Here is a 27101-nt window from a genome sequence, read left to right as displayed (position 1 = left end):
CCCGGACACTCCGCACGTTGACTCTAGCGATAAACAGCTGACCTGCAAGTACTCAAAACTAAGGGTGATCACCTATGAGATATTAAGATCGTTAGTGTCTGTTTGTGTCGTCCACGCCGTCTTATCTTGTAGACATGCCACATCGAAATATTAAAGCAAACAGTTGATGCTCCAATTTAAGAGTGCCGCAGGTCTTGTAAAATCATCCGGTTCACGATCCTCAAGCACGAGGTCCTGATGAAGAATAAGATGAAGTAATATTTAATTTACCTAAATAGTTTGTATTTTTTCTTTTTCTGGGGTGAAATCTGTACATACGACATCTCGCGAGCCTAATATTACAATGTCCCATGTGTTCATCTTTGAGAAAACAAACCAAAAAATGAAGTATTATTCTAAGCTACCTCGTTACTTTTGTTTCGCCAAGGACAAACACTTAGAACCTTGTAATTCTCCGCTCGCTATCTGTTTCATTGGAATGTAATTTATTTAAATTAATTTACTATTTTTATAGATTATTAATTCTTAACTCATTATCTTAAACGGAAAGATTCAAGGCTAGTCCATTTTGTAACAGTTTTTCTTGATTTCATAACTAATACTTACATAATCATTGCTGTATAATTTTTTTTTTAACATATCCAAATCGAGTTTCCATGATAATTGCATAAGTCAATGAATTTTTGCCTTGACAATGTTAACACTATGTTTGGCAATGACCCATGTCCGTAGTTTTATTGTGAGATGCAAAAGATATTTGAAAAAATAATGACTTGTAAGTATTATACATACCTACTAGGTTTCATAATAACTTCAATGTTTTCTAATACGTTTTGAGGCCAATTGTATTTAGGTTATTTTTACAGCTATCATGCGCCTACATAGCCGTGACTGTAGTCAATGGAGCAAGTATTTTCCCCATTGTTTCATTCATTATTGTTACAAGATATGAATATTGATTATATCTTTCCAGGTAATAGGAAAACATGGGCGCGGGCTGACAGAACACTTTGACATTCCCGTACACGAGGTTGACCTGATTGTCGGTTCCCTCGAACATTCCTTTAACTCTATTGGCGGCTTCTGCGTCGGCAGCCATTACATCGTAGAGCACCAGAGACTTTCCGGATTAGGTAAGCACGAAACATCAGCATATTTTACTATAATAATTATCAAAGTAAATATTTTTAGTAAAAAATCTGAAAGTGGAGTCTGAGAACAATATTAAATTAAGTACAGCAGAACCAAACATAGTCCTGCTAATTGGTTCCGCTGATAACCCGGACTGTTTGAAATCATAAACGTAAACTATAATTGAGTGTATTGTAATTGATTCCAAGAACCAACCTTGATTGATACATGATAAGGATAGAAATTAAGATTTACAAAGATATAAATCAAGAAAATGATTAGAAATGGAAGGGTGCAATAACAATTTGTCACTCAACTGTCAAACGATCTGAAATGACAGCCCAATATGACTCAGTCAATGCGAATACACGTCAATCTCTACTGGAAAAACACTAAGTTTTGTTAATATTTTTTTCCAGAATTGAACGTGCTTACAAATATTTAATCTGATCAGCCTAATAATTATTAGTTGGTTTATTGTGTTTTGCCAGTATTGATATTAATTTATATGTTTATATAGCATTTTTCAAGTAATAATATATTAAATATCGACTTAACACATAGTGACATCTTAATATTACGGAGGATGCAAGTTGACATGAAAACAATCAAACAAATGGGCGATTAGGAAAAGTTTTGGATAAAAGTAATTTTTAAAAACCTTTATCATATAAATCTAATAAATGAACTAAGTACAATAATATGTCATACTATTTCCACTTAGTGCCCTCTGGCTTCGTCTTCTTCAAAAGGACATTGTTCCTTTCAAGCGGACGAAACCGGTCCTGATTTATTATTAAACTAAGTGGAATTAGTACCATATATTGTGTTTTATTTGAATTAATTCACATGCTAAAAAGCTGCATACTCTGGCCATATTTTCTGCAATAATGCATTTCCGCAAGTTGGACACCATAAGAAAAATAACCCTTTACTGCATGTTTTTTGTATTTGAAATAAAAAAAAAAATTAAAGCTGAGTAGCGCAGAAAAAAACCGTATGACGATCGGCCATATAATGTTTTTGTAATCGTTCCAGGATACTGCTTCAGTGCATCTTTACCGCCTCTGTTGACTCAAGCCGCCATCACGGCTCTGGACTTTATCGAGGCTGACCCCACCCTAATGGCCAGACTCAGAGCCAACTCAAAGAAACTTCAAAGGTATTATAATTCGTTCACTGTCCACATTCTGACCGTTTTACACTTAGATCCACGGCAGGGCCAAAAAACCAAACCTCATAAAAAGGGTTTGTTAACATCATAGGGGCTTGGAATATACTGGAGGGAGCTTTAAGAAATATTAGCATCACATCACTTGTTAGCATTTCTGTGATGTCTTTATTTGAAAATTAATAATATGTTGTATGTCAGCGTTTTGATTATTTATAACAGGTATGTCCAACTTCAAATAAGCTCTGATATATCACTCTCCCATTGTTAGTCATCAACTTCAACATATTACATCTTTTGGCAGAAAATTCTGATGCGTTACGAATGATGTAAACACCAATACTCGCTTTTCACTATCAAGAAAATTATAAGTTTTGATCTTCTTTTGGGCACTCATTGCACCCGTCGTCAAACTATTCTCCTACTGTGCGAAGAGTCTACTGCATGATGTTACGGTGAAACTACGCCTCAGTTTAAAGTCCGGGATTCACATCTTTTCTTTCTCTTCACTCCTGAGGCAGGCCGTGAGTGTACCAATACGAATCAAGTCATACGACGAGGTGACATGGGTCTTTCTCATGGTTAAATTAAAAAAGACTTTCACGTAAGCTGGTAATGGAAATAAAAATAGAAATAGTTAACGCTTCCCCTTCAGAATCACAAATTATATTATATTATATTCTCACTATTCAATTCCTACAGGCCTACGGTCTGGGTCAAGATTTAAAAAAATATAATATTATATCGTGCGCTTCAGGACAGTTGGTTTAGTGACGGCAGAGGACTTAGGCATAAAGCCCATTGACGCAGCGAGTGGGGCGCTCGCGTAAAATTTCTACAAGTGGCGCGTAAATCATCGGAAATACAACGTAATCAAATACGCCAGCGCACACTGGATTTGACGATGCCTTGTGCCCGCCTGCCCCATGAGTCACCGTTTTTCGCTTCTCAGCGATACGAATTAACGAAAATACAACGTAGTCCATTCATTGAACACAGCAAGCAAAATCACGCTCCTCGAAGCGTCGTCGATAAAACGGGCGAGAAGCCATTATATAAGAACAGTGTACTCTTTGCTTAGTTATTGCGTGTCCGATTTTAATTACAAGCCCCGAGAAATAATATAATATTTTTATTGCTTTGCTATGAGAGACGCTGTAATAATAATTATTTTGTGCTTCTTGGGCCCCTTATTACATAGGTGAAGGGTAATGCGCGGGTGGGAGGGGGCCTACTCAGTAGTGAGCGCGTCGAGCGCTTTTTTGGTGGGCTTTATGCCTTACAATGATTTCGCGACTATTGCGCACGCACAATTTTTAAATTCACAAGTATACCTACTAAAGATAATTTATAAGGAAAGTGTGAGAAAATGTGACATGTAGCTGTTTAAATAATAACTTTAAGTGCACTGTTATTCGCATATTTTAAATATTCCGTCATGGACTATTGAACCTAGGAAATGGATAACGCTTTTTATAAACAAAGTTCACTCATTGGGAACAGTAATTCATTATTATGTGCTCCAACGATTTGTGCAAATGTAATGCCAATTTCTTATCTCAATGATTAGTTATGCCGTTTTGAAACCTGTCGAAAGTCTTCTGATTATTCTTACTAATCTTTATCGTGTTGATAGAACTGTCGGAAGTTGGATGTATATCTAATTTTTGTAACACATGTCAAATGTGTGACAGATTGTTTTAAAATGGCTGCTCAAAAACAGCTGTTTATGAATACATGAGGAACTAGCTTTATCTGATTTATTTTCAAATAAATAAATAAATTTGCTATCTAAAAAGCATTGAAAAATTTAAATAAGTACAACTTAGCTTTGGATTTTTAAACCGTCTCTTCTTGGCAGTGTTGCAAACTTACAGTTTTTTTTGCCAGATCTAGCATCTTTGAAGAGGCATCTATCCAGCTGGGAAAAAACGCATCTGTGTATAGCGTTAAATGTAGTGTTTTTAGTATCTGCAAACACTTTATAATTTATCATATGTACGTTCGTAAGTTGTACTAAATATGTTTCAAAACCAACACTGGAATAATTGAATAATTAATGTAAAAATTGGATATTCAATTTTATGCAATGAGCACGTTTTGTACATAAATTTGTATTATTTACTTTTATAAATTGTTCCTTTTTTATCTAAATGTCACATTGTGAACTTCCTGAATAAATAACCTCCAAAAAATATGTAAATAAATCTAAATTTACTTTGTATTGAGAAATATACTCAAAGCAAAGAATTTGGACTATTCACAGATGGAGACTTATATGTTATTTCTATTATAACATTTGAAATTATTTAGCGAGATCAAAACTAATCTCAGTCGTCTGCTTCTCTCAGAGCAGAGTGAAGGTTGCCCACAGTATGTTCCTTCACTCGGTCACTCCAGCGTACTGACGCTCTTTGTCTGCTTCGCTTTTCCTGGAGGCTACCCAAAACTTCCAGACTCTCCAAGTTATCCACGCCGAATAATATGTCCAAAAAACTGCCGAATGCATCTCAGACAATGACATTAATATGGACGAAGCATCTGGAAAAAAAAATGACACTCACTTTTTTGTCGGGTCTGCCGCATGGCATTATCTGTTCTAACGCCATTACAATAAAGGTGATATTGCTATAAATTCCCAATGCTTTTTGTCGGGTCTGCCGAATGGTTCGGTTCGAACGGGTTCGCTCGAATGAACATTGACACTAGAAACACTATTCTAACGCCATTACAATAAAGGTGATATTGCTATAAATTCCCGATACGTGATATCGCATAATGGAAATTGCGTGAAGTCTATCTATGCATGTGCGAATGTCACTATGCGCGAATTTGCTTGCTAGCTACTGTATTGAGTGCGTTGTCCATTAATAATGTCATTGATCTCAGACATATCGTCGGTGTTTTGTAAAAAAGGCGAATTAACCAAAATGCTATTTGACAGGAGGAGGATTTTTAACTTTTGACATTTATTTGTTTATTACCTATGGATGATTATAAATATCTAACAAGTTTATAATACAGCTTAGAAAGAATACTGTCATTATAATAGGCATTATTATATAATATTTTAAAAGGCCTAATATGTCACATTCGCTTTTTATTCGTAATTTAAATTAATTTAATTTTAGTCGATTATCGTTTTTAAGTACTTTCCAGTGGAGATACAAATTCGCCGTTTTTAGACATCAAAGCTAGTGGGGTGCATATTGTATTTTCATTAAAATCTCGATTTCGCCAAAATGGTTGATTCGCCCTTTTTACAAAACACCGACGATATTGTAAAAAGCCGTTCCTTTATCTGGAGTCTATAAATGATTGACTGATTTGTCCTGTGCTCTGTCCAAGAATAATGAAGCATTCGGTACCAATACCATATTTCGAAGTCATCACTTGCTTTCCGCTCCTTTGCCCTCAGGGTCCATGACATGAAAATGTCGAGAACACTAATTGAAATTCCTCAATCCTTCTATATACCTAATGGTAAGACATGTCATCGGATTTTTCGCAACCTGTTTGCACCATCGTATTTCTGCTTCACATCCGCTTTTTCCACTAACGGTCAATACATGATACAGTAAAAGGATTAAAAGAATGATATCTTCTTTCTTTTAGTCTGTTGACATCGATCAAAGGCTACAGAATAGGCGGACAAGACATATCACCGATAAAGCACCTGTACATTGACCCGGCGGATCTTAGCATCGCCAAGAAGGAGTCCTGCTTGAAGCACATCGCCAGACACTGCACCGAGAACGGCATCGCCCTCAGCATGGCAACATATCTCAGAAGCATGGAAGTCAAATGCCCCGAGCCCTCCATCAGAATCGCCTCAAACGTCATCCGAACCGATGAAGAATTAGACAGACTGCGGACACTCCTGCTTGAAGCACACACTACATTAGATATCTAAATATATTAATTATTATTAATATGATAATTTTTTAAAGTATTTGTTTTAAATGTATTATTTTTGTATTATTTTTGTATTATTTGAGTCAGCCATCGACACAGTGATTAACTTCAAAAGTTATATAGATACCTACTATTTTTTGGTATTTTGGATCCCAATGTTGAAGGCGTGATAGTTTTGTTTTTTAAACCTTTCGACACCTGTTATAAATGAGCATATCAAGAGCAGTGCAACTGAATAATGGATATATTCCTGACATAAAATCTTTACTGGTCCGGCCACACTGCTGAATTGTGGAAACGGAACAATTGAACAGACAATTAAAAGGATACATGTGCGTAGATAAACAAATTGTGTAAAACGACTTCAACATTAAGTCACGTTTGAAATGTCTTACAGGAGAGAGGAGGCAATTATAAATACATACATATTCTTATTAATATGTAAACTAAACACAAATCGTATTAAATAATATTAATGTAAACTAAAAACAATAGTTTTTACAGAAAAGTAATCATTGTCGGACGGGTACCGAGTGAGAGAAAGCGATGTAATATTTATTGTTGATGTACCCACACGATAGCAACCGTAACAATCACATTTGCCCAGTCCAATTTCTGGGCACTAGAAAAAATCGCAAATGCACTTGTTTGTGCAAGGTTAAATTCGAGGGCTTAGTGTCAAACAACACTATCTACAAAAGTGCAACTTTACATGAGAGCCAAAAATCGTTATTTTAGATTCATGTAACTTAACAAGGGAAATGTTTATTTAAAACCTAATGTTAATATTTTATAATTTATTGTGTATTGTACATTTATCTTGCTTATGATGATGTTAAAATTTATAGGGATAGTTTTTAAAAAATATGAAAACAAGGGTAACTTATGTAATTAGCGTTAAACTTTACTTACGATTTAATAAGAAATTAGAAAAGATTGACATAACGTTGTTTGACTATCATGTAGCCGTAAATGTAAAATAACGTTATCTCAAAAAAAAAAAAAAACACTTTTTTGTAGATAACGTTGTCTTACTTTAAGCACTCGAATTATTTCACTATTTTAGTGTGTTTTCCTGTCACAATGTTACAATTGTCTATGATAAATAAATAATCACACTTTATTGTATGCGTTACACAAACATATATAATTTAGTGGTACAGGACCGAATGTTCTGAAGCATTATGAAGAACGAAGGAGCTTTCAACAGAAACCGTTGAATGAACAAAGGTTTGTCGGATTTAATTTAATTCTTTGCTAAATTATTAAATAAAGAAGCCGTTTATTAACAGAAATATCTTCCTGATTGGGATTCAAAGTACCGTATGTAAAATACATATCGTCATCAAGCATCTGTATTACTAAATATTAAAGTAGACAATTATTTAGTCCTATTTTTTGTGTCGAAACAGCGGCATGTATTATCGAACAAAATGTCGCCAGTGACGTTGTAGTGATCGCTTTCTGTATTGTTACGTATTGAACGGTGAATAAGAAAATGCAACTATGATTTACTTTACGTCTACTATAGATTTATAGAATCTCGGATGTAATATATTTGGATGGCAGGTGAAACTTAAAAAATCTAAGTACCTATAATGATTAAATAATCTTCGATTACAAAATTATATCTAGCGGTAAGTGATAAGTTAATGGTATGTTTTATACAAATTGATGGTGATGAATAGTGTTCAGATTAACAATGAGACAAGAATTCGAATTACAGCAAATTTCTAATGATATCAGATTTCGAATTATAACAAATTTCGAATTACAGCAAATTTCGAATTACAGAATGCGCTCAGTAATCCGGCACCCATATTTTTTCACCTATGTCGGAAATGCCGTATTATTGGATTTCTATAGGAAATAATTCTAGGTCGGGTACCGCACTGCCGAACGAACGGCTCTCCGCTCTGTAATCTGCCAGTTTAATGTGAAACCTGCTGGATTATAGAGCAGGAGAGCTGAGTTGCAAAATGCCGGACTATTGGACGTGCCGGATTGGTGAACGCCGGATTACCGAGCGCCTACTGTATATCAAATTTCGAATTATAATAAATTTTGAATCACATCAAATTTCAAATTATCATTCTTCGTATTTATGTCATTTGTTCTGCCAGTATGTTATAATATACGTTTCATTTTCTTACTCACCCGCACGCATTATTGTTTTTAATTCGTAATATAGAGTCTTTAAAAAGTGCATTTGGCTGTGAGCGTTTATTATGGTAAGCCAGCAGTTCATAGACAATTAATTAATAAATTATTACAATAATCAGTATTCCATTTCATTCTATAACGTTAACATCGCCCATTCCAGCAAATCTAGTTGTTTATTTAAATTGCAATTTGATTGTGAACGTGATAAGACAGTAGCCTCAATGATTAACATTAATGTATTACGCAAAACTTTACAAATATATTTGTCTATTAATAAATTAGTTTGTTCGTAGCTGACGCAATTAAACATTTCTTTTTATCTATTCTCAAACCAATATACAGATTTTCTGTTATATTTTGAATCAATGAAATTAGTTTTATTCTCATTTCAATGAAATAACCGATGTAATAAATGGTGTTTTCATCAAATTCCAGTTTTTATTACAAAGCTTAAAAAATTCTAGTCGAGTCCCTTTTTAAATAAGTAAATAAATTAAATCCACCGACTATATAGACACTGTTCAATTCCCGATAATGCCAAAAAATTAACATTAACACATTTTTGTAAAATGTACAACATTGCTTTTGCATAATAATAAAAAATAATTTAATTTGGAATCTTTTTAAATTCTATTATGACAACATTACATAACTGTTTAAATTATCTATACTACATATCGCGGCCTATGTGACGTTATTGTAAAATTTTCGCATGAATATGTTGCCAATTCACATAATTATTGCAATTGGTTGTAAATGTTCGAAAAATCTAATGGTTGCCATATTAGAGAAGATAAATTTTTCAACAAAAAGAATTCAAATTCAGAACACGCATTTGAAAAATTGAAAATGTTGTATGATGGAAAAATACATTTTAATCTGTAATAACTATAAGGCATAAAGTCCACTAAAGCGGGCTTGCGGGGCGCTCGCGCATATTCTATGTGGATCATCGAGAATACAACGTAATCAAATACGCCAGTGCACACTGGATTTGACGACGCATTGTGCCCGCCCGCCCCATGAGTCATCGTTGTGTGGCTTCTCAGCGGCACGAATTAACGAAAATACAACGTAGTCCATTCATTGAACACGGCAAACAAAATCACGCTCCTGGAAGCGTCGTCGATAGACGGGCGTGAAGGCATTATTTAATAACAGTGAACTCTTTGTTTAGTTATTGCGTGTCCGATATTTCGCTGGTAGAATGATGTCATCGTGAATATTAATTACAAGCCCCGAGAAATTTATTAATATTTTTATTGCTTTGTTATGAGAGACGCTGATAATAATAATTATTTTGTGCTCCTTGAGCCCCTTATTACATAGGTGAAGAGTAATGCGTGGGTGGGAGAGGGCGCACCGAGCGCCGCTTTGGTGGGCTTTATGCCTAATAGTTAATAAAAAAACCTTTTTGCTTCATCTAAAATAAAGTCAGTTTTTGGGCTCTCCTGTAAAATTGCAATTTTGTAGATGTTGTATTATCAGGATGCCCCCAATATTATACCTTTTTTTATTTATTGATACAGCAACATTGTAAACTGAAAAATGCTATTAAACTTGGTAAAAATAATGAAACGTTATGCAAGAAACAGTTTGGCATATAACCTAATTAAAATGTCAGTGTTTATTTTACGATTTAGTTATTGTTGATATATGGCCATCAATATAGATTGTTCTGAGGATGGTTTTGTGACCCGAAACGGCTATCAACATTAATAACTAAAAAAATGTACGATCAACAAAAACTTTGTTAATGAAGTTCCAACAAGTAAAAACTATTTCAATTAACAAATAAATAATATGTGCTTGAAATATTATAAATAAGCAAACTTATTTTCTTTTATTTTATATTTTAATTATTGTTGATTGATTATCACAATATCATTTTAAACTGCACAAAATGACATAGCTTATTTTTAAAATCTTTAAATATACGTCACTAAGTTTAATTAACGTGCTTGACTTGTTTTTACGAGTGCATATTTCACTGATAAAATTTGCACTACCCACCTGTAAGTGTAAATATAGTGTTATATCGTCCCAATCATGCCAAAGTCACGAATGTGCAAAATGACGCTTCTGAGATAATCAAGTTTAAACATTTTTGGGAACTTATTACCTTATCCTTAGGATTATTGTGAGCCTTACAATTTTGATTTATATAATAATATTACTTATTTTGGGTATTGTTATCTATTATATAATATTGTCTTTGGTACATCGAAAAGTAAAGTTTATATTTTTACACGAATGTGCCACATTAGTGCCTTTAACTAATTGTATTCCGTGTATAGGTACGCAGTTTAATGAAAAGTAAGAATTCATTATTTCGCCCATTTCTAGAGGCAGTGCACTACTTCTGGTCTTTGATATAATAAAATTTGTTTCATTTCTAGCGTATCCATGCTTAATCAAATTAGTAAAAAATCCACATTCGCGCCCTTGGCTCCATTGGGACGAATGTCAAAATATATATTATATATATTTATTTGGTTAAATGCTAACTAGAACATCTTTTCGTGTCACTCTAGACACTTGGTGACATCGATTATTGAGTATTAATTGAGTTGAAAGGCACCTCCTGTCAGATTCCTTATTATGCCGTCTCTACAGATAGCCGTAAAGCATCCACACTGATGAGAAACCCACCCTCGATGATTCCTTTCCTTCAAAAGTGCCACAATGCTTCATTTTATTCGACATGTATTGCCATGTGTGTGGGGTAATGTAAATCATTAAATTATTAGTCTGTTCATTGTGGTTCTGATCCATGACAGTGATTCAAGCAAAATAATCTACAGCTAACAGTATTGTATAGTATAAATATATTACAAGTCTTGATGACTTTGGATAAAGTGCTACATATATTATAATATATATTTAGCATTTATTTTGTATGATATCTTTATTTTTGTATTAATGTAGTAAGTAGGCAAATTATATCCGATGTTTCTAATTAAACATTTTGTTTGTAATGTCTCACTTTGTATATTGTCGCCATATTGCTAATAATTACAAAAAAAAAACATTTTATTTTAGTTTTATTCAGTTATGGCAATTATTTTTCAACAATTCACATACATCCCAGTTTTCAACAAATAATTAATTTATAAAATAATTTGTCAAAAGAAATATTTAATATGGGCTGGCTATCAGTAGATTTCAGCCTCAAATGTGTTCAATCCACATTATAATGAAGAAATTATTAATTAATAACGACAAATTTAATAAAAAAAACCTATTTTTGAATGACTTGGTTATTAAGTGTCGATTATTATTTTATAATTCCAAATGTAACGATGATTTTACTAAAATATGGGGACCTTTATTAGATACATAAAAATGTGTTTTTAATTTTCATCCGATCACAATAAATTTATTGGTAGGACCTCCTAATGTAGACCTGATAATTATTATTCTTAATGTTATATGGCAGTATGGTTGCAATATTGGTTGCCTGAAATATTATATGCATGAGATAATTTATACAGTATTCAATTTTGGAAAACTATCCATTTATACGCAGGTACAACAACTTGCAAAAATAATTACCTATTCTTTATATCCTGCTCTATGGAAAGAAGAATAGGTAATATTGTATCAATAAATTCCAATTACTTTTATTATCAAATATTAACAATTATTTAATTAATGCTTGTGTTGATTTTAATGTTCCTGATGTAATTCCAACAGCTACTATATTAGATTAGACCAAAAAAGCTTTATGTCATTTATTATGTTGCTATATATATTATGTTGGTAAGTGTTATTGTTTATTTTGTAAGATTTTAACAGTTTCCCAACACTATAATGTAATAACAATAGTCCAAATAATTCACATACGGGTTTTAATGCTCAAGCTTCTACTAGAAATAAAAAATAAAAATGACACGGTTTGCCTATTAAATTATTTGTGCCTTTGAACAATTAATTAGCTTAAGGCGTATTTAATGATAATTATAAAATATATCTTTTGTGAGTTAGCAAATTGAAGAATTACCTACTTACCTTTAATTTAATAGACTACAAAATAAAAACTAATTAGCCATGTGTTAGATTCTGATTTAACCACTCCATAGATAATAGTTTTTAGTCTCTTGTACTTGTCTCTTTTTCTCTATTAAAACTTTCATAATACAGACCTACAAACTTATCTAAAGAACTGTCAAATATGGAACTTCGAACTAATGTATGGACGCCATTTTAAAAACATCATTCGAATGTCAGATTACGTCCAGTTGCGAGTCTTGATTGGGTAGTTTTCAACAGTGGCTCCCCCATCCATTCTATAAATAAGTTTGTAGGTCTGTATATTAAAGATTAATAGACAAATTGAATGAATGGATGAAGGTTTCAGACTTATAAAAGTACTTAGGTATTTTCGAAAGTATTCTATTATCAAAGGGCGTAAATCCAAACATGTAATTTGTTGTAAAAAAAGTTACAGTTTTTGATTAGCTCTTACAATCGTAAGACATTCACAAATTGACCTAGTTAATTAGTTACCTAATTTTATTTCTACAGTTAACGTTTGAATTTAAACCCTCGAATTGATAACCACTTTATAAATGAGAAGAGCAGAATATTCGAAATACAAGTCTATAAACCTATGTTCCATATCGTTTTCTATCTTATAAAGCTTGTAATTCATATTCATACAACGGAGAAATTTAACCCTTTCGCTGCGAGCCATTTTCGCGGGAATTTATTTTCAGTCAAGTGATCTGTTAAAACGGTCACTACAGCTAAAACAGATCGATTCCAAAATTAAAAAATAGATTACTAGATGAACTATATATCAGTTATTCCAAATGCACCAAGAAATAAACTATATTCGTTACATTCTCACTAAAATAAATCGAAGAAAGTGAAGACGCTAAAAAATATCCAAGCTTTGACCGCGCGTTCAAAATGGCGGCCGTCCACTCTTCACATAGACTGTTTCAACACATACTACCGAGCAATTCGCCGCGTTTGTATTTGTCATACACAGGGCTGTGTTGAGTACATGCTGCCGTAGTTGGTTACGGTCTATGACAGATATATTACTAAATCACTTGTGGAATAATCAGTGGGTTATCGCTTATCGCATTTAGTAAGTCGTAAACTCAAATTTTATTACCGTTTCAAATTCTGAACCTATATTTATTTTCGTCGCCATAAAATAATGTCATCCACTTATTCATTAGGATGTTTTGGAGAATAAAACACTAAAAATAATTACCGCACTGCTAAAATACTATTATAATATAATTTATGAGGCGCCGTCGGCTTTTTCATTGTACAAAGGGCCTGTCGAATAATCGCCAGGCATAATATGAGCATGTGAACAGAGCTAACACAGTTTCGTGGCACATAAAAATTATTACCCATTATAATAATGTAAATATCAAATATGGAACAATGAACAAAGCCAAACAATTTACTGGAGAGCTGTGCATCGATAAAATATTTTCCAGCATTATTTCTTCGATAATATTATGTGGTAGTGACATTTTGGTGGGTGAAATAATTATTTCACTTATATTTATAATGACAAAAAATACTAAAAACAAATCTTCAAAATGTTTCTATCGAGATCACAAATCACTAAGAAAAAATACATAACACTAACGTAATCATAATAATTAATTAAAAGGTAAATAAAAATATTATCGATGCACACTTTTCGATGCATGACCAATGTTTTGTTTTGATAACCCTGGTGACGCAACTAGTACACCCGTCTTCGCAATGGCGCGCGATTCAAACGACTGAATAACGAGTGTTCTTTTCAAAAATATATTTCCTTGTGTTTTACTTGACATTTTTATGATCTGTTGCCTGATATGTCTACCTAAAGGTTTGAACTAATTTTTAAAGCATATTATCCACAAGTGTCTCTTCTAGTTTGGTCAAAAATACGAGATAAAGTCTATGGCATGTTTACATGCCATACGCAGTCTAAGGGTTAAAAACCTCAGATGGGTGAGAAATTATGAGGTTTACAAGATAAACAGACGATATGTCTATTCAACATGTGTATCTACACTAACCTAACATTGTTTATTCAAAATAGCAGCGGGAAAGTCTCTTTCTTTCACTTATTCATCCCACTGCGTCACTTACGGACTCTTAGGTATAGCTTTCCATCTGTATTTTTAGCCAAGATATGATGTATTCCACTTTATCACTTCGTCTTCCCGAAATTTTGCCTTAAATAAGCGGTTGCATCTTTGCGCATTTTATTAGCACTGATTATTGCAAACTAAAATACTGCAACATAATAAATAGAGGGAATACACTATAGGTGAATCCTAGAAACTTTCTTAAAATATTTCAAATTTATTATCTCTATTGTATATTTTATAAGAAACGATCGATGAACTTAAATTTGTCATTGCCATTGGTGCATATTGATAGAATACATACTCCGTATTATTAATCTATCAATGTACCATCCTAAGATGTCGAAGAAAACCGTCTTCTATAAAGATGAAACCTAAAAATATGACGTAATTGGTTGTCAGTTTTCCTCCTACTGACAGCTCCTTTTTTTTGTCAATATTTTTCATGATTTGAGTTTAAATTTAATTACCATTCCATCGTATGTAAGTTCATTCTCATTTTTACTAATCTTTATACAAAATCTGAAGAGCGGTGAGCTTACCTATTCGCGATTGGAGAACTACAAGGTAATATGTTTGTTTTTGGCGAAACAAAAGTTACAATGAGGCTCCTTAGTATTACTTCATTGTTGGGTTTGTTTTGTCAAGGATGAACACTTAGAATCTTGTTTATATTTGTTCGATATCTGCGCAGTAGAACAATAGTGGCGAACCTTCCGGGAAAAAAACTGAACCACTCCGCCCAGAGACTCATTTTGAGGTTAGCCAATTTTTACATCTCAAATAGTACCATAAAATGACAAAATCGCGTGTAGCTTACTCTTGTAGAATGAGATTGGAGAGACAGTCAGCACTTTTATGTGTAAACAGTTATTGTCACGATGGTTTAAAATACTCACTATTGGTGCAAGTAAATCCAAGCACGTGTACAGGCACTATTAGGCTCACGTATTGTCTTCATCTGGTGGAAGAAGGGTTTATTTAACATCTTTGTTAGCAATTAGGCTTGAAATATTTTCTTGTTAGTCGTTTCATATAGAAAGCATAGTTTAGAACTCGCAATATGAAAAGATTAACTGTAGCAGTAGGTAATAATAGGCTGCATTTTAATTAGTAAAATATGGAGATATTTAATTGAATTATTTTGGTAAATATACATTATTTTTATCTTGAAAACGGTCCTAAACTATTACTTTTAAATTTAAAAATCAGTATGTCACAAAATTATACAATGTAACACAAAAAAAATTATAATAATATGCATTGAATTTAAATAATAAACGGTCCAAGCAATCGAAAACAGGTGGTAGTAATCTTAGCAATCTTCGTCCAGTTTAGCCAAGCTAAAAATATTCGCAAAAATTCTCTATGCTCAAGAATGTATCTTGAATTAATTAAAGTAAAACAAAACATATTGGTAATACTTGATCCACATAATTAATTCTACCGCCAAGAATCGACAGTTAGCGCCGTTAAAGAAAAGTGTCTTCGCTTTATTGTCATCGAGTTATGTATTCGATGGTGAAAATATATTTTAACAAAAAATTTTGACCACTAATCATTTTACACAGTCAAAAACTAAAATTCAAAGATATATCTTGGAAGAGCCATGCGAAATATATTTTGTCACATTATGCAGTTGTCAGTGCACTTAATCGATGTAAAGAAATCATTTAGTTTGATTTAGTAAATTAAATTTTACTACACTTCAGATGGCTTAGAAATCTTTGTTAAAGAACTAGAAACATTCCATCTATAAAAAGAATATAGCAATACATACCAAGCATCTATATTATATCATTGTATATAACAAAAAAATAAGTACAAAAATGTCAACGTACAATGTAGTATGTAAATTATTGTTTCAAATACAATAATAGCTTCTAATTTCCATCCAATCTAAGCTTACGAATCGGCACATTACAAGCAATTGGCCATATTTTAAAATTACGTTAAAGAAATAATTTTAAACACTTATTCATTCCTATATCTGTGACGATAACTTGAATACGCTAAATATTTTTTTTTAAATCACGCTCGCTTAAAAGGGATACGATACGTCGGCGAAACAGACTGGTGATATTACGCAGATTAAAAATCTCAGTTAGAAAAATTATTACTTTCTCTACTTAGACGCTCATTTCGATAATATAAAATTAACCTAATGACACAAATAGGCACTGTACCACTATATTCAACACACTACTTCATGTATTTTGTTGACGAGTAAAGGACGTTGAAGACGTTTTCAATAAGTATCGACGAGTGTGATATTCAAGTTATTAAATTTATTATACGTAATAGCATAACGCAGACTACAACTTCTATCCTATTCCCCTTTTCTGACCTGTTGAAGCCATACATTATGTGCATGATTTTGCTATTCCTTGACACGGTGTAATAAAAATGTATTAATTTTAATTTAACACTCAAGAGTATTATATTTTACGAATACTAATTTTATTTAATGTTTTTTTTAATATGTATTATATTATTAAGCCATTATTTGTGTTATAAATGTACATACCGTTGTTTTGCTAGCGGAATAATTAATTAAATGATTATTGATGCATTATAACTTTTCACAGTTTGCTAAATAAATTTTCTTATACAAATCAATTACATATTTCTTATTTTGATTGAAAAATCATCGTGTTCCTCTTTAACCTTCTCTTTATGAAGCTAATAAATTACGTCCGTTCCGGTGATGTCACCTTAAGTTACTGTACGAGATTGTCAATACTTCAGTGGGTAAAAAGGAAATGCCTATTTTCACAACATAAATACTTAAGTCCTTAAAATACAAAAGCCAGTCGCCAATAGTGACTCAATTTGGAAAGCGCTTCAGAGAGTATTAAGAGCCATTAGTTAAAATTTGTTGCAATTAAGTATGGCGCCTATAGCCTAGTGGTCTATGTGCATGGGTGCGAAACCCGAGAGATACCGGTTCGATTCCTGTTATTCCGATACTTACTTTTTAAAAATAGATTTTTTTCTATTGGTTATAATATATTATTTTCTGTGTTTTCAAAATTATTGGAATGTTCCATTCTTAAATCTTGTGAATTATTCATTAAATAAAAAAATAGTTAATTAATAATAATAATTTATTACAATTTTACGATTCAAACATAATACATTATCTTAGATTTATGAACATTTTTTTTTAAATGGATAGGTAATATAATTTGTTTAATATTGAATAAATAATCTGTTTTATTAGGTACCGTGCACAAAAATATGAAGACATGGCTAAACCATCCCCTACATTGCTATAAATCTCCATAGGTACATATTACATGATACAATTCTCTATCAAAAACCTTATCTAAAATTAAAGGATAATGTTCAGGTATTTTGTGGCGGACTCGATCAGAATGGCTTGTGGCTACAGTAATTTAGCTAAACCAATCAGTCCAATTAAAACTACTGAATTTAGTCTTGCAAAATTTACTTGTGCTGCTTCTAAATTCTATAGATTTTTTTTTTCACTGAATGTAAAATTACTATCCATAAAAATTTCCTACTCGATCCTACAGAGAATATCGTCTCTGTTCTGGCAGAACACACTAACTGGAGAATACTAGTTTTGAGTAATTTGATTTCGAAGTTGTTAAAATGTTTGAAATGGTCTATCATGTGAGTTTATTAAGTAATCGTAAAAAGGATGACTTTAAAATAAAGACTGTTTATTTACTAAAAAGGTTTCCAGACGGTAATGTTTGAAATAAGGCACATTTTGGTATAACTAACTCAATATGTCATTTTTTAGAATCAGTGTCTTCTGCCAGAACAGTGACGATATACATCTAATAACTATGACGGTACTCAACTTTTGTACATGTCGATAACGCAAAAACTACACTTCCATGCAGTCAGTCGCTTCCTGAAATATTTCGCATTTATAAACATGAGTGGGGAATGGAAAACCTGCAATGTTGATAGCGACAAAAATAAATTAAGGACTCTCTTAGTCTCCGATAGAAATATATCTTCAAAGATTGTTTCCAAAAGACATGCTATAGTGATGGATTAAAAGGAGAGATCTTTGTCACCCAGTAGCGAAGGGTGGAGGTAGGCTGTTAAGATCCGTCATAAATAGTGCACATTAAACTTTGTTAGTCATACGTATTTATTTTTATTGAACTAAGACTACAATTTACATACTAAATTACATCTGTAAATTGTAGTCTTATTTCAATGAAAAGAAATACGTAGGACTGACAAAGTTTAGTATGCACCATCTATGGCGGATCTTAACAGCCTAAAGATATCCCTCTGAGTTTTTCAATTATTCAAGTTATGGCTCTTAGTTTGCATAAAGATTGGAGGACTCTATTAAAAGAAGATTCTAACATTGAATATCAAGCAAGTAAAGACTGATTCGACAAATTTAAACTGAGATATTCTTTACATAATATGAATACGTGTATTAAATAAGGCTCTAAGTACCAAAAAGTAGTATTGCCTGTAGTTACAAAATACCGAGTCATTGCAGTAAAATTTCATGAAGCAGACCTTTTGAAAAATGTAGTTTTACAGTGTAAAGCAATCACGGCAGCTTCTATAATTTTAGGTATTAAGAACTCGCAAGTGTCAACACACCATCGTCAGCTAATTTATATTGAATGCCGTTGACCACTGCAGTGGTACGTACACCATTATAAATAAAACACGCCAACGGACTTACAACGTCGACAGGTTTAATTATTTTGCTGTATTTTTTTGAGTTTCTTGAGGTTTTTAGACTATAGTTGAAGTTATTGGCGTTGGTATGTAGAACATTTTTCTGTAAAAATGTCAGTTTTTATTTTTTCGGTACTTAGCGCCTTAATTAATACACGTATTCATATTAAATTCACGAAGATGCCAGTGCCAATAAAGATGTTGCAAATGTATTTATTTCCCCATTGTCCAAAATATTATAAAAAACACTTTAATGTTTTTTTTTACATTGCACTACTTTTGTTCATTCAACATTTGTACACATTTTCAGGAAACAATTATGTACGAAAGTCAAGGACCGTCTGTATTAAAAACAGAGTAACTAATTTTTGATGTGTGTAATATGAGTTTGATTCTTTTGTAAAACGTGTACTAGATTTTCTACTCTAGCGGTAATTCGTTCAGAATATTAGTAAGTCCAATATTGCGGCGTGTTTGACTTTGGAAAGAGGCCACAAGCGGAGCCCTAATCTCAAGACATCTACTGTCCACCTCCAGGGTGTCCTCTTTATTGTCTAAGTCCCTTTCAATGTCCGACAGCAGCTTTTCCATCGAGTTGTACGTCGCCCTGAAAATAAACCAAATGTCACATAATGCTTTTAATAATAAGCATAAAACGAGTATATACACAATATATGAGTATACTTACTTCATGTAATCTATTTTATTCTGCAGTAAATACATGGTCTGTTTGACATGATTGGACTCTTGTTCCAACCCATCGACCACCTGATCTCTCACCAACTCCAACCGAGGACGGTACGTTCGGTTTTCCGCCCGTGTCTCCACCAACTTTTTCACGTTTATCTTGGCGTTTAGAGCGTCGTGCAGTATTGCGATCTCATTGGCTGTTTTCTCCATACTCTCTTTCATCTGCAATGTTAAGTAAAATATTCATATCAGCTCCGGATTCACCAAAAAGTTTTATCTCATCTTATTTAGTTCAGTCGAAATGGAATATACATATCCAGGCCCACATCGAAGGACTCATTCGCACCGGTGCAAAATCTCCCCAGATTATTAGTAGGTATTATCACTTCCCTCCATTTTCGAAAGTGAAAAAAAACATGCTGTCACTTTTATTTTGTTGTCTGGTTTTTCGTCTGGATTTTAGGACTTGGAGATGAACAAATAACACACCGGAATTGTTTTGGAAACGGCAAGGTATATTTAAGTTAATATTATATAATAGTTACATTTTTAATAATTTATTTTACGGAGGACGAAATGTACGTGTTTGCGATTTGGCTGTTTGCGGCGTTCTGCCCGCCCGCCATCTTGTGTTTCGCTTTCAACCAGAAGCATTGTCAAAAAGGCGACGTTGCAAATATTTTTCAACCGTCACAAGCTACGGCATTGCCGGCTCTATTATTTTTATTATTTATTTTCGTAATCAGCGCTTTACTATTTGTTGGATTTGATACCGATTCGGGCCTCTCCAGATACACAGAGACACCCCCAAATGGGGACCATACGGGGGTGTAACGGTATCATAATTAAATATGTAGACCTACATATTATCACCCAAGAATATAAATTAAATTAAAAAAATAAAAGGTGTATAAAGTACTGTGAAGTGTAATTGCTAACTAAAATAAGTAACATGTACGGTAGATAGCGTAAATTAGCTTAGTAAATATGTCCAGGACTTTTCACAGAAAACTGAGGCCCAGGGCAACTGGTATTATTTATGAAGCCCTACCCTTTAAAATTCAAAATTATGAGGAAAAGAATTTAAAATGTTTATAATAAACTTAAATAGTTTTTGTTCATGATAGTTTTAATACTGGCATGACCAGGGAAGATGCAAGAAGACTGGTGAGCGACAGGTATTCTTGGAGGCACTGTGTCAGTGGCGAGGGGTGGAGATAGGCTGTTAAGATTCGATATAAATAATGCACACTAAACTTTGTCAGTCATACGTATTTATTTTCATTGAACTAAGTGTTGGTTAGTTTTTAAATTTCAATTAAATTAATTGGGGTCAAGTACTATATGGAAAGAATCATGCAAACAACTACTGGGAATATTTACCTTTAGCTGTTGCCACTGCAGTTCATTCCTCGACCTCTGAGTCTCAAAGACTCTTCTGCGCAGTGTGTGCTCCACAATATTCTTCTGATCACTTAGTTCGTTGTTGGATTTCTCCCGAGCCTTAAATAGTATCTCTCGTATGACTTTGGATTCATCCATCAATGTCGTGGCGATGCTGATTGTATCTTTTGTCAATTCCAACCATCCGTCTTCTGTTATTGAACTGAAACAAGACAGGTAATATGTCTATCATGATCTTGAAAGTACTTTGGAAGTCACCTCAGAAGCATGTCTGATTTGTGAATCATAACTCGGATGATGTGACCGTCTGAAATGCTTTTCCGCGGCTTGGGTTCACTACTCTCATTCATTCATTCAGTGGCATGTAGAACCTGTGTCCGTCTGGATGGAATTCTTTCTCATCCTCTCCGACTTTCGGCCTGCGAGATATATCAGCTTAATATGAACACAAATAAAACAAAAGTGACTTTCAACCATATAAGACAGAATGCAATCATCATAGAGAGTGCATTCATCGAAGAATTATGCAAGACATAACTCAGACAACTTGATAGACATGTCATTTAACTTGGATGTGGTATTTTCGTGAGCATACAAAAATGTCCTTTATTCAAGTTTACCAATAGTTCTTCTATTGACATGCTCAATACCTCCATTCAGGCACTCTAGTTTTTAGGTTGCATAAATGGTACTTGACTGTAATATTGTACTATTATTATTCTGTGTGCCTTGTTTTACCATTGTGTTTTTATAATATATTTTCCTTCATAGGTGCATGTGCCATTTATAAACAAATAAATCATAAGATGCTCTAAGGAATAAATTAATAAATTTAAAATATTTTCTTTTTCCACGCTTTCAATTTTACAGATTCATGATTGCAATTTAGACCCAAAAATTGTAAAATGATTGATATTTTAAAATAAAACATTTATTTATCACATACATTCAAGATCTTTCAAGAATTAAATCGGTATCGATTTCCGCACTGACCTGATCAAGATTTCCTCCTGATAAGTGACGAGCAAAAGATCGAGAGTGTCGATAGCTTCAAACACCAGCAGGCCTATGTTATAACTGGTGATATGAAGTCACCCGACGACATGACGTAATTGTGACGTAAGCCAATACACGCTCGAGGCAAGCCGCCCAACGCACACTGCTCACCATAGATATTATTATGCTGAAACACCTATTTGTGTATGGGGACAATGGATAACGCCAGTATTTTAGTAGCGTTAATTTCTCGAATGCTATTATCACTCCGGTAGTACGTCACAATGATGTCATATGACGTCATGTCAACCGGGCGACACATCATGGGAGATGGCATTTTGCAAAGAGAGTCGCTATCTGAATGGGAATGGCTGGAGCAACATTCAACTCGATGCGGAGTGTCTGGGACTCATGACTGTACTCGGTTAAAACCAAAAGCCGCCTATTCGACGCTTGCATTCTGGCGGTGCTGCTCAGTCTCAGAGCAACTGTATACTGAGTTTTGAGAACAGATATTTGCGACGGATACTGTGTGTGCAATAAGGAGATAAGAGAGCGAACCAAGCAGTCTCTCATCACATTGAGAATGAAGAGGTGACGTTGGACCTGGCTCAGCCATGTTCTGCGGACGCCTGAAGAAAACTTCAACATGGCTTGCCTGCTCTTCAACCCAATCAGATTTCAGCGTCCAAGAAGGCCGCTAAATACTATCTACAGAATGTATACAACAAAGCAATGGGACGATGGCGCAAGAAGACTGGCAAATCACAGGGATTTTTGGAGGCGCCGCGTGGTGTCCATATTATGATCCAGCTATGTGGCAACCATGGGCGAAGAAGAAAAAGATTTCCGTGTGGTATATTTTATATCAATATTATTTTTGTGAAGGATATAAAATAGGAATTATATTGTACTGAGATTTAGGCCCCCCTGTGCGGTTGGGCCCTAATTCTTTTCATACTCTTGCAATGAGATAACTACACCATGGCTGTCAATAAGAAAAAAACGCATGTAATTACTTCTCCTGTATCCGAAATGGTTCAATTTTGTATGATATGCAAGCGGAGTTCTTGTCCAGATTCATCTGCTCCTCGTCGATCTGTAGTGTGTCGTATTTGTTGCAAATCTCAACCTCCAGCCGCCGCTTGATAGCGTGAAGTTGCGTCATCTTCTCCCAGGCATTGCAACAAACGTCTTCCAGATGGTTGCGATTGTTTTCAACTGTAAATAGCTCCTGCAAACACGTCATATTAATTTATCGAATTGTTTTTGTATTTTTATATAACTGTGATATTTTTAAAACACCCAATATAGGTACCCAGATGTTGCAGAAAGTAATTAATATCCACAGATGGTAACGATTATAAAAATGTATTTAATAACATTCCACCGTCATCTATGGCTGTATGTTTTGACCAGTTTCTGGAAATATTTCCATTATTATCTATTTTCCTCGAGCTTACTGTAGGACTGTAGGTACTTCCTCAAGAATATACTGACGTACCATAGTTACTAAGTCATGCGCTTCTTCAGACAGGCAAATAATAGATGGAATGCAAATAATACAACTTTTAAGAGAAGATTTTGTGGAAAACATATTTTTAATTGTACACCCCGATGCCCTGGGGTGCCATAGAATATTGGTAAAATATAATTATTCAATGCGCTGATGCACGGTCACAATGATCAATATCCGTATACTTCTTATCCGTTCATCGGCTGTTTTCTTTGGCTGTTTTCTTCGGGCGATAATAAAATTACAACTCAGGACTGCACGGAATTAAAATCGTATATGACTACTTCCCTCCTGCTGTCTGCCGGAAATAAGTGTAGCTACAGTCAAGATTTGAGAATCTGTCAGCAGCAGTCTTCCATGAAGCAGATGAGATGGTCACGTCGTCAGAAAGTACCAACATTGAAAAAAAAAAAATTTTTCACAAACCAGATGTAAAAGAAACTATTGCTATGACTGTTTAAATTGTACGAAAGGGGGCTACAAACCTATCATCGCCTCGAACCTTCGCGTACAAGTTTCTTAGAATAAGACAATAGACTTGTTTGTTTTTCCTATAGATATAATTATTGAAACCTGATTATTTACCTTCTTCAACTCAGAATTTAGATAATCTTGGGTTATTTCTGGAATACGTCGACTGTCTCTGTTCGACAGGCACTCCGAAGTGACCGAGAGGGGGACATGAAGAGCGTCCATGCAGCGCTCCGTGTTGATCTTCTCTTGGTTAAGAGCGAAAATTTCTTGATTCACTTTGTCAAGGGTTCTTTGCAGCTCTACCCGCCATAAGTCAACGTCAAATATTCTGGAACGTGATAAAATTTCACTTATTCCTGAAGCCGTGAATGCGGGTGCGAAATTACGTATGATTTGATCCATAGCAATACCCAATGGGTTGCACGAAAGGCTAGCAACCATTTCTCGTAAAAAATCATAATTTTACCACTTAAACACATTCGCGGACACATGTTAGCTCATACATGTTAGTGATATGACACATATTAAAGTTGTAATTTTTTAAATTTACAATTTAGATATATGGAAATGAGTAGGTATGTCTTAAGATACGACACTATCTAATGGAAATATATTCACACCATGACACAATTAGATAGGGAACATAGTGTTTTAATCCAAAATATGACTTCTACAGACGTTGTGTCGTATTACGTTACACAGTACAGGACGTCTATAGACGTCATGTCTGCGAATGTGTTAAGAACCTTAAGGTTTGTATTTCAGACAGGTAACAAGAAAGAATTGTAGGACGGAACTGAGCGAGTCAAGCCGACACGACAGGAGCGATGTCTGCACGATGGAATAGTCACTAGTGGATAGAATACCCACTTTTAGTTTGAATCTGGCTGGTTCAAATGGTCTTTTTTCTGGATCCAATGTGTGAACCCAATACTTTGAACGGATAGCCGACAGACATTCCTTGTAAAGAAAACTTTCATCTGTGGAGACATTCTACATTATTATGAAGGTATCTTAGAGTGGAAATGGTGCTTTCGCTGTTTTTTTTATTACCCATAATACCTTCTGTCACACCCATGATTATTGGGTCTCTCCCGATAGATTAAATTAGTTATTAGGTATAACCATGTCACCTGACCTAGTCAACAATGGGCGTACATACGTCCAAAATTCCTTGATAAACTGTCAAAATATTCAACATGTACTTAGCACGTAACAATTGTATCTAATTATAATAATAGTATATCAGGGAAGAATGTGATTTGCCGAATAAAAGAGACGAAAGCCAAATAATTTAATAATAAGGAGTATGTAAGGGAAGGATGGCAACACTGTTCGATAGAAAAAAGTCAGTAGAGGGTCGCCATTGAAAGAGGTAACATCGGCCCCACGACTCGGAGAGTAAAAAAAGAAACGACACAAACGTGAAAAATTAGTTAGAGAAACGGATATAGAGAATTAAGTTTAAAGTTAAAGCGAATTAGAGATTAAGTTGTAATATTAAGTGACGGAAATGTGTAAGAATAATATTGTGAATTGATGGTGTGTCGATATAGCCAAAGTATAAAAACCACGTTCTCTGAACGAAACAATCAAAACTTTTTCATTTTACTGCTACCTATTTATATTTATTATTTAATTTTTGTGAATCCCGGGTCCTACCAACATCCCGAGCTAGCCACAGGACCCGGGATATCTCACTACCTACATAATATAGAGGTACCTTTATAAAAATATAAACGCTGATAAATGATATGTACCTATGTCTACACTGTTTCCTCTAATCGTTTAAAGATTTAAACTAACATTCTCCGTTCAAAGCAGATAATAATATTATGAACTCTTTAAAACCATGTTTTAAAAAAATCTACCAACCTATCCCTTAGCCTCTCGTTATTTTCATATGTATCCCACTTTGTGGTGACAGACGTCTCGTTCCGCAGCTGCTTCGCCAGGTTTCTTAAGTCGAAGGCGTCGTACCGCTTGTTGCGAGCTGACTCTCTCAGCTTCGTCAGCCCCAAGTGCCAGTCCGACATGCTCTTGTGCGGCACGCGCTTCTCGAAGACCTCCATTGACGTGTTCATTTCTGAGTAAAAAATGTGTATCATTAGTCATTACACAATATTGACTTTAATCTGGTGGCGAAGGGTAGAGGTAGACTGTTAAAATCCGACATAAATAGTGCACACTAAACTACCCCCACCCCTCGCCACTGCTCTAACTGTGCTGCATTAAAAATAAGTCAATAGTTCTGTACAACCTACACTGGAGGCGCGCACACAGAAAAATAGTTTGGGGGCTCAATTTGAAAAACCTCCATAAGTAATATTTTTTTATTGATTTTTAAGTGCGGCGGGGTTAAGAAGATCTAGCAAGTGCCACTGACATCACTACGCTTCCCGTTCTTTTAATTGTAGAATACCACACTTTTTCAAATACAGTCCCCATACCCAGACACTCCGAAATTTGAGTACATATAGCGATAAATAGATAATATGTCACAAGTGGTTATCGAATGCGCGTAGCTTTTAATGGTCATAACTATTAAGATCGTAAGATCGTAAGTGTCCGTTTGTGTCGTCCGCGCTGTCTTGTTTTAATATTTAATCAGACAGTTGGGCCAATTTATATAAGTGCTACGGGTCTTCCAGTGTCCACAGATCCGGCGTGTCGTAGAATTCCGAGTCGAGTGAGGCCAACCCGTTCATAAACTGTTCGACAGCCTAATCATCAAGGTCACGATTACCAGTCGAGGTCCTGACGAAGAAGAAGCAATATTGACCTAAATAATTTGTAATTTTTTTTCGATTCTGGGTGGGGGCGGCTCGGGCCCAAAAACCCGCCC

General features: G+C 34.2%; 2 protein-coding genes across 2 annotated transcripts in view; one reads left to right on the top strand and one right to left on the bottom strand.

Moving 5' to 3' along the window:
- Nucleotides 1-6876, top strand: part of Spt-I (serine palmitoyltransferase subunit I) — a 35202-nt gene extending 28326 nt beyond the window's left edge. The window contains exons 4-6 of the mRNA XM_085959695.1: nt 974-1133; nt 2170-2293; nt 5918-6876. Of these exons, the coding sequence (XP_085815821.1) occupies nt 974-1133; nt 2170-2293; nt 5918-6215 (582 nt within the window). The 3' untranslated portion in view covers nt 6216-6876. The remainder of the gene's footprint in view (nt 1-973; nt 1134-2169; nt 2294-5917) is intronic.
- Nucleotides 6877-19596: 12720 nt separating this feature from the next.
- Nucleotides 19597-26340, bottom strand: LOC147063664 (tektin-2). The gene is made up of 7 exons (XM_085959436.1): nt 26132-26340; nt 24368-24584; nt 23286-23500; nt 22264-22347; nt 21250-21472; nt 19865-20088; nt 19597-19783 (listed from the first exon to the last, which is right to left on the bottom strand). Exons 1-7 carry the CDS (start codon nt 26338-26340, stop codon nt 19597-19599), a joined length of 1359 nt encoding a protein of 452 aa, XP_085815562.1.
- Nucleotides 26341-27101: the final 761 nt, after the last annotated feature.

This window comes from Rhyacophila brunnea, unplaced genomic scaffold (assembly GCF_057557595.1).
Source record: "Rhyacophila brunnea isolate RB1 unplaced genomic scaffold, BYU_Rbru_1.0 scaffold_9, whole genome shotgun sequence".
NCBI classification, from domain to species: domain Eukaryota; kingdom Metazoa; phylum Arthropoda; class Insecta; order Trichoptera; family Rhyacophilidae; genus Rhyacophila; species Rhyacophila brunnea.
Note: the sequence above shows the minus strand (reverse complement) of the source record. Positions and strands in the feature narration are given on the sequence as shown.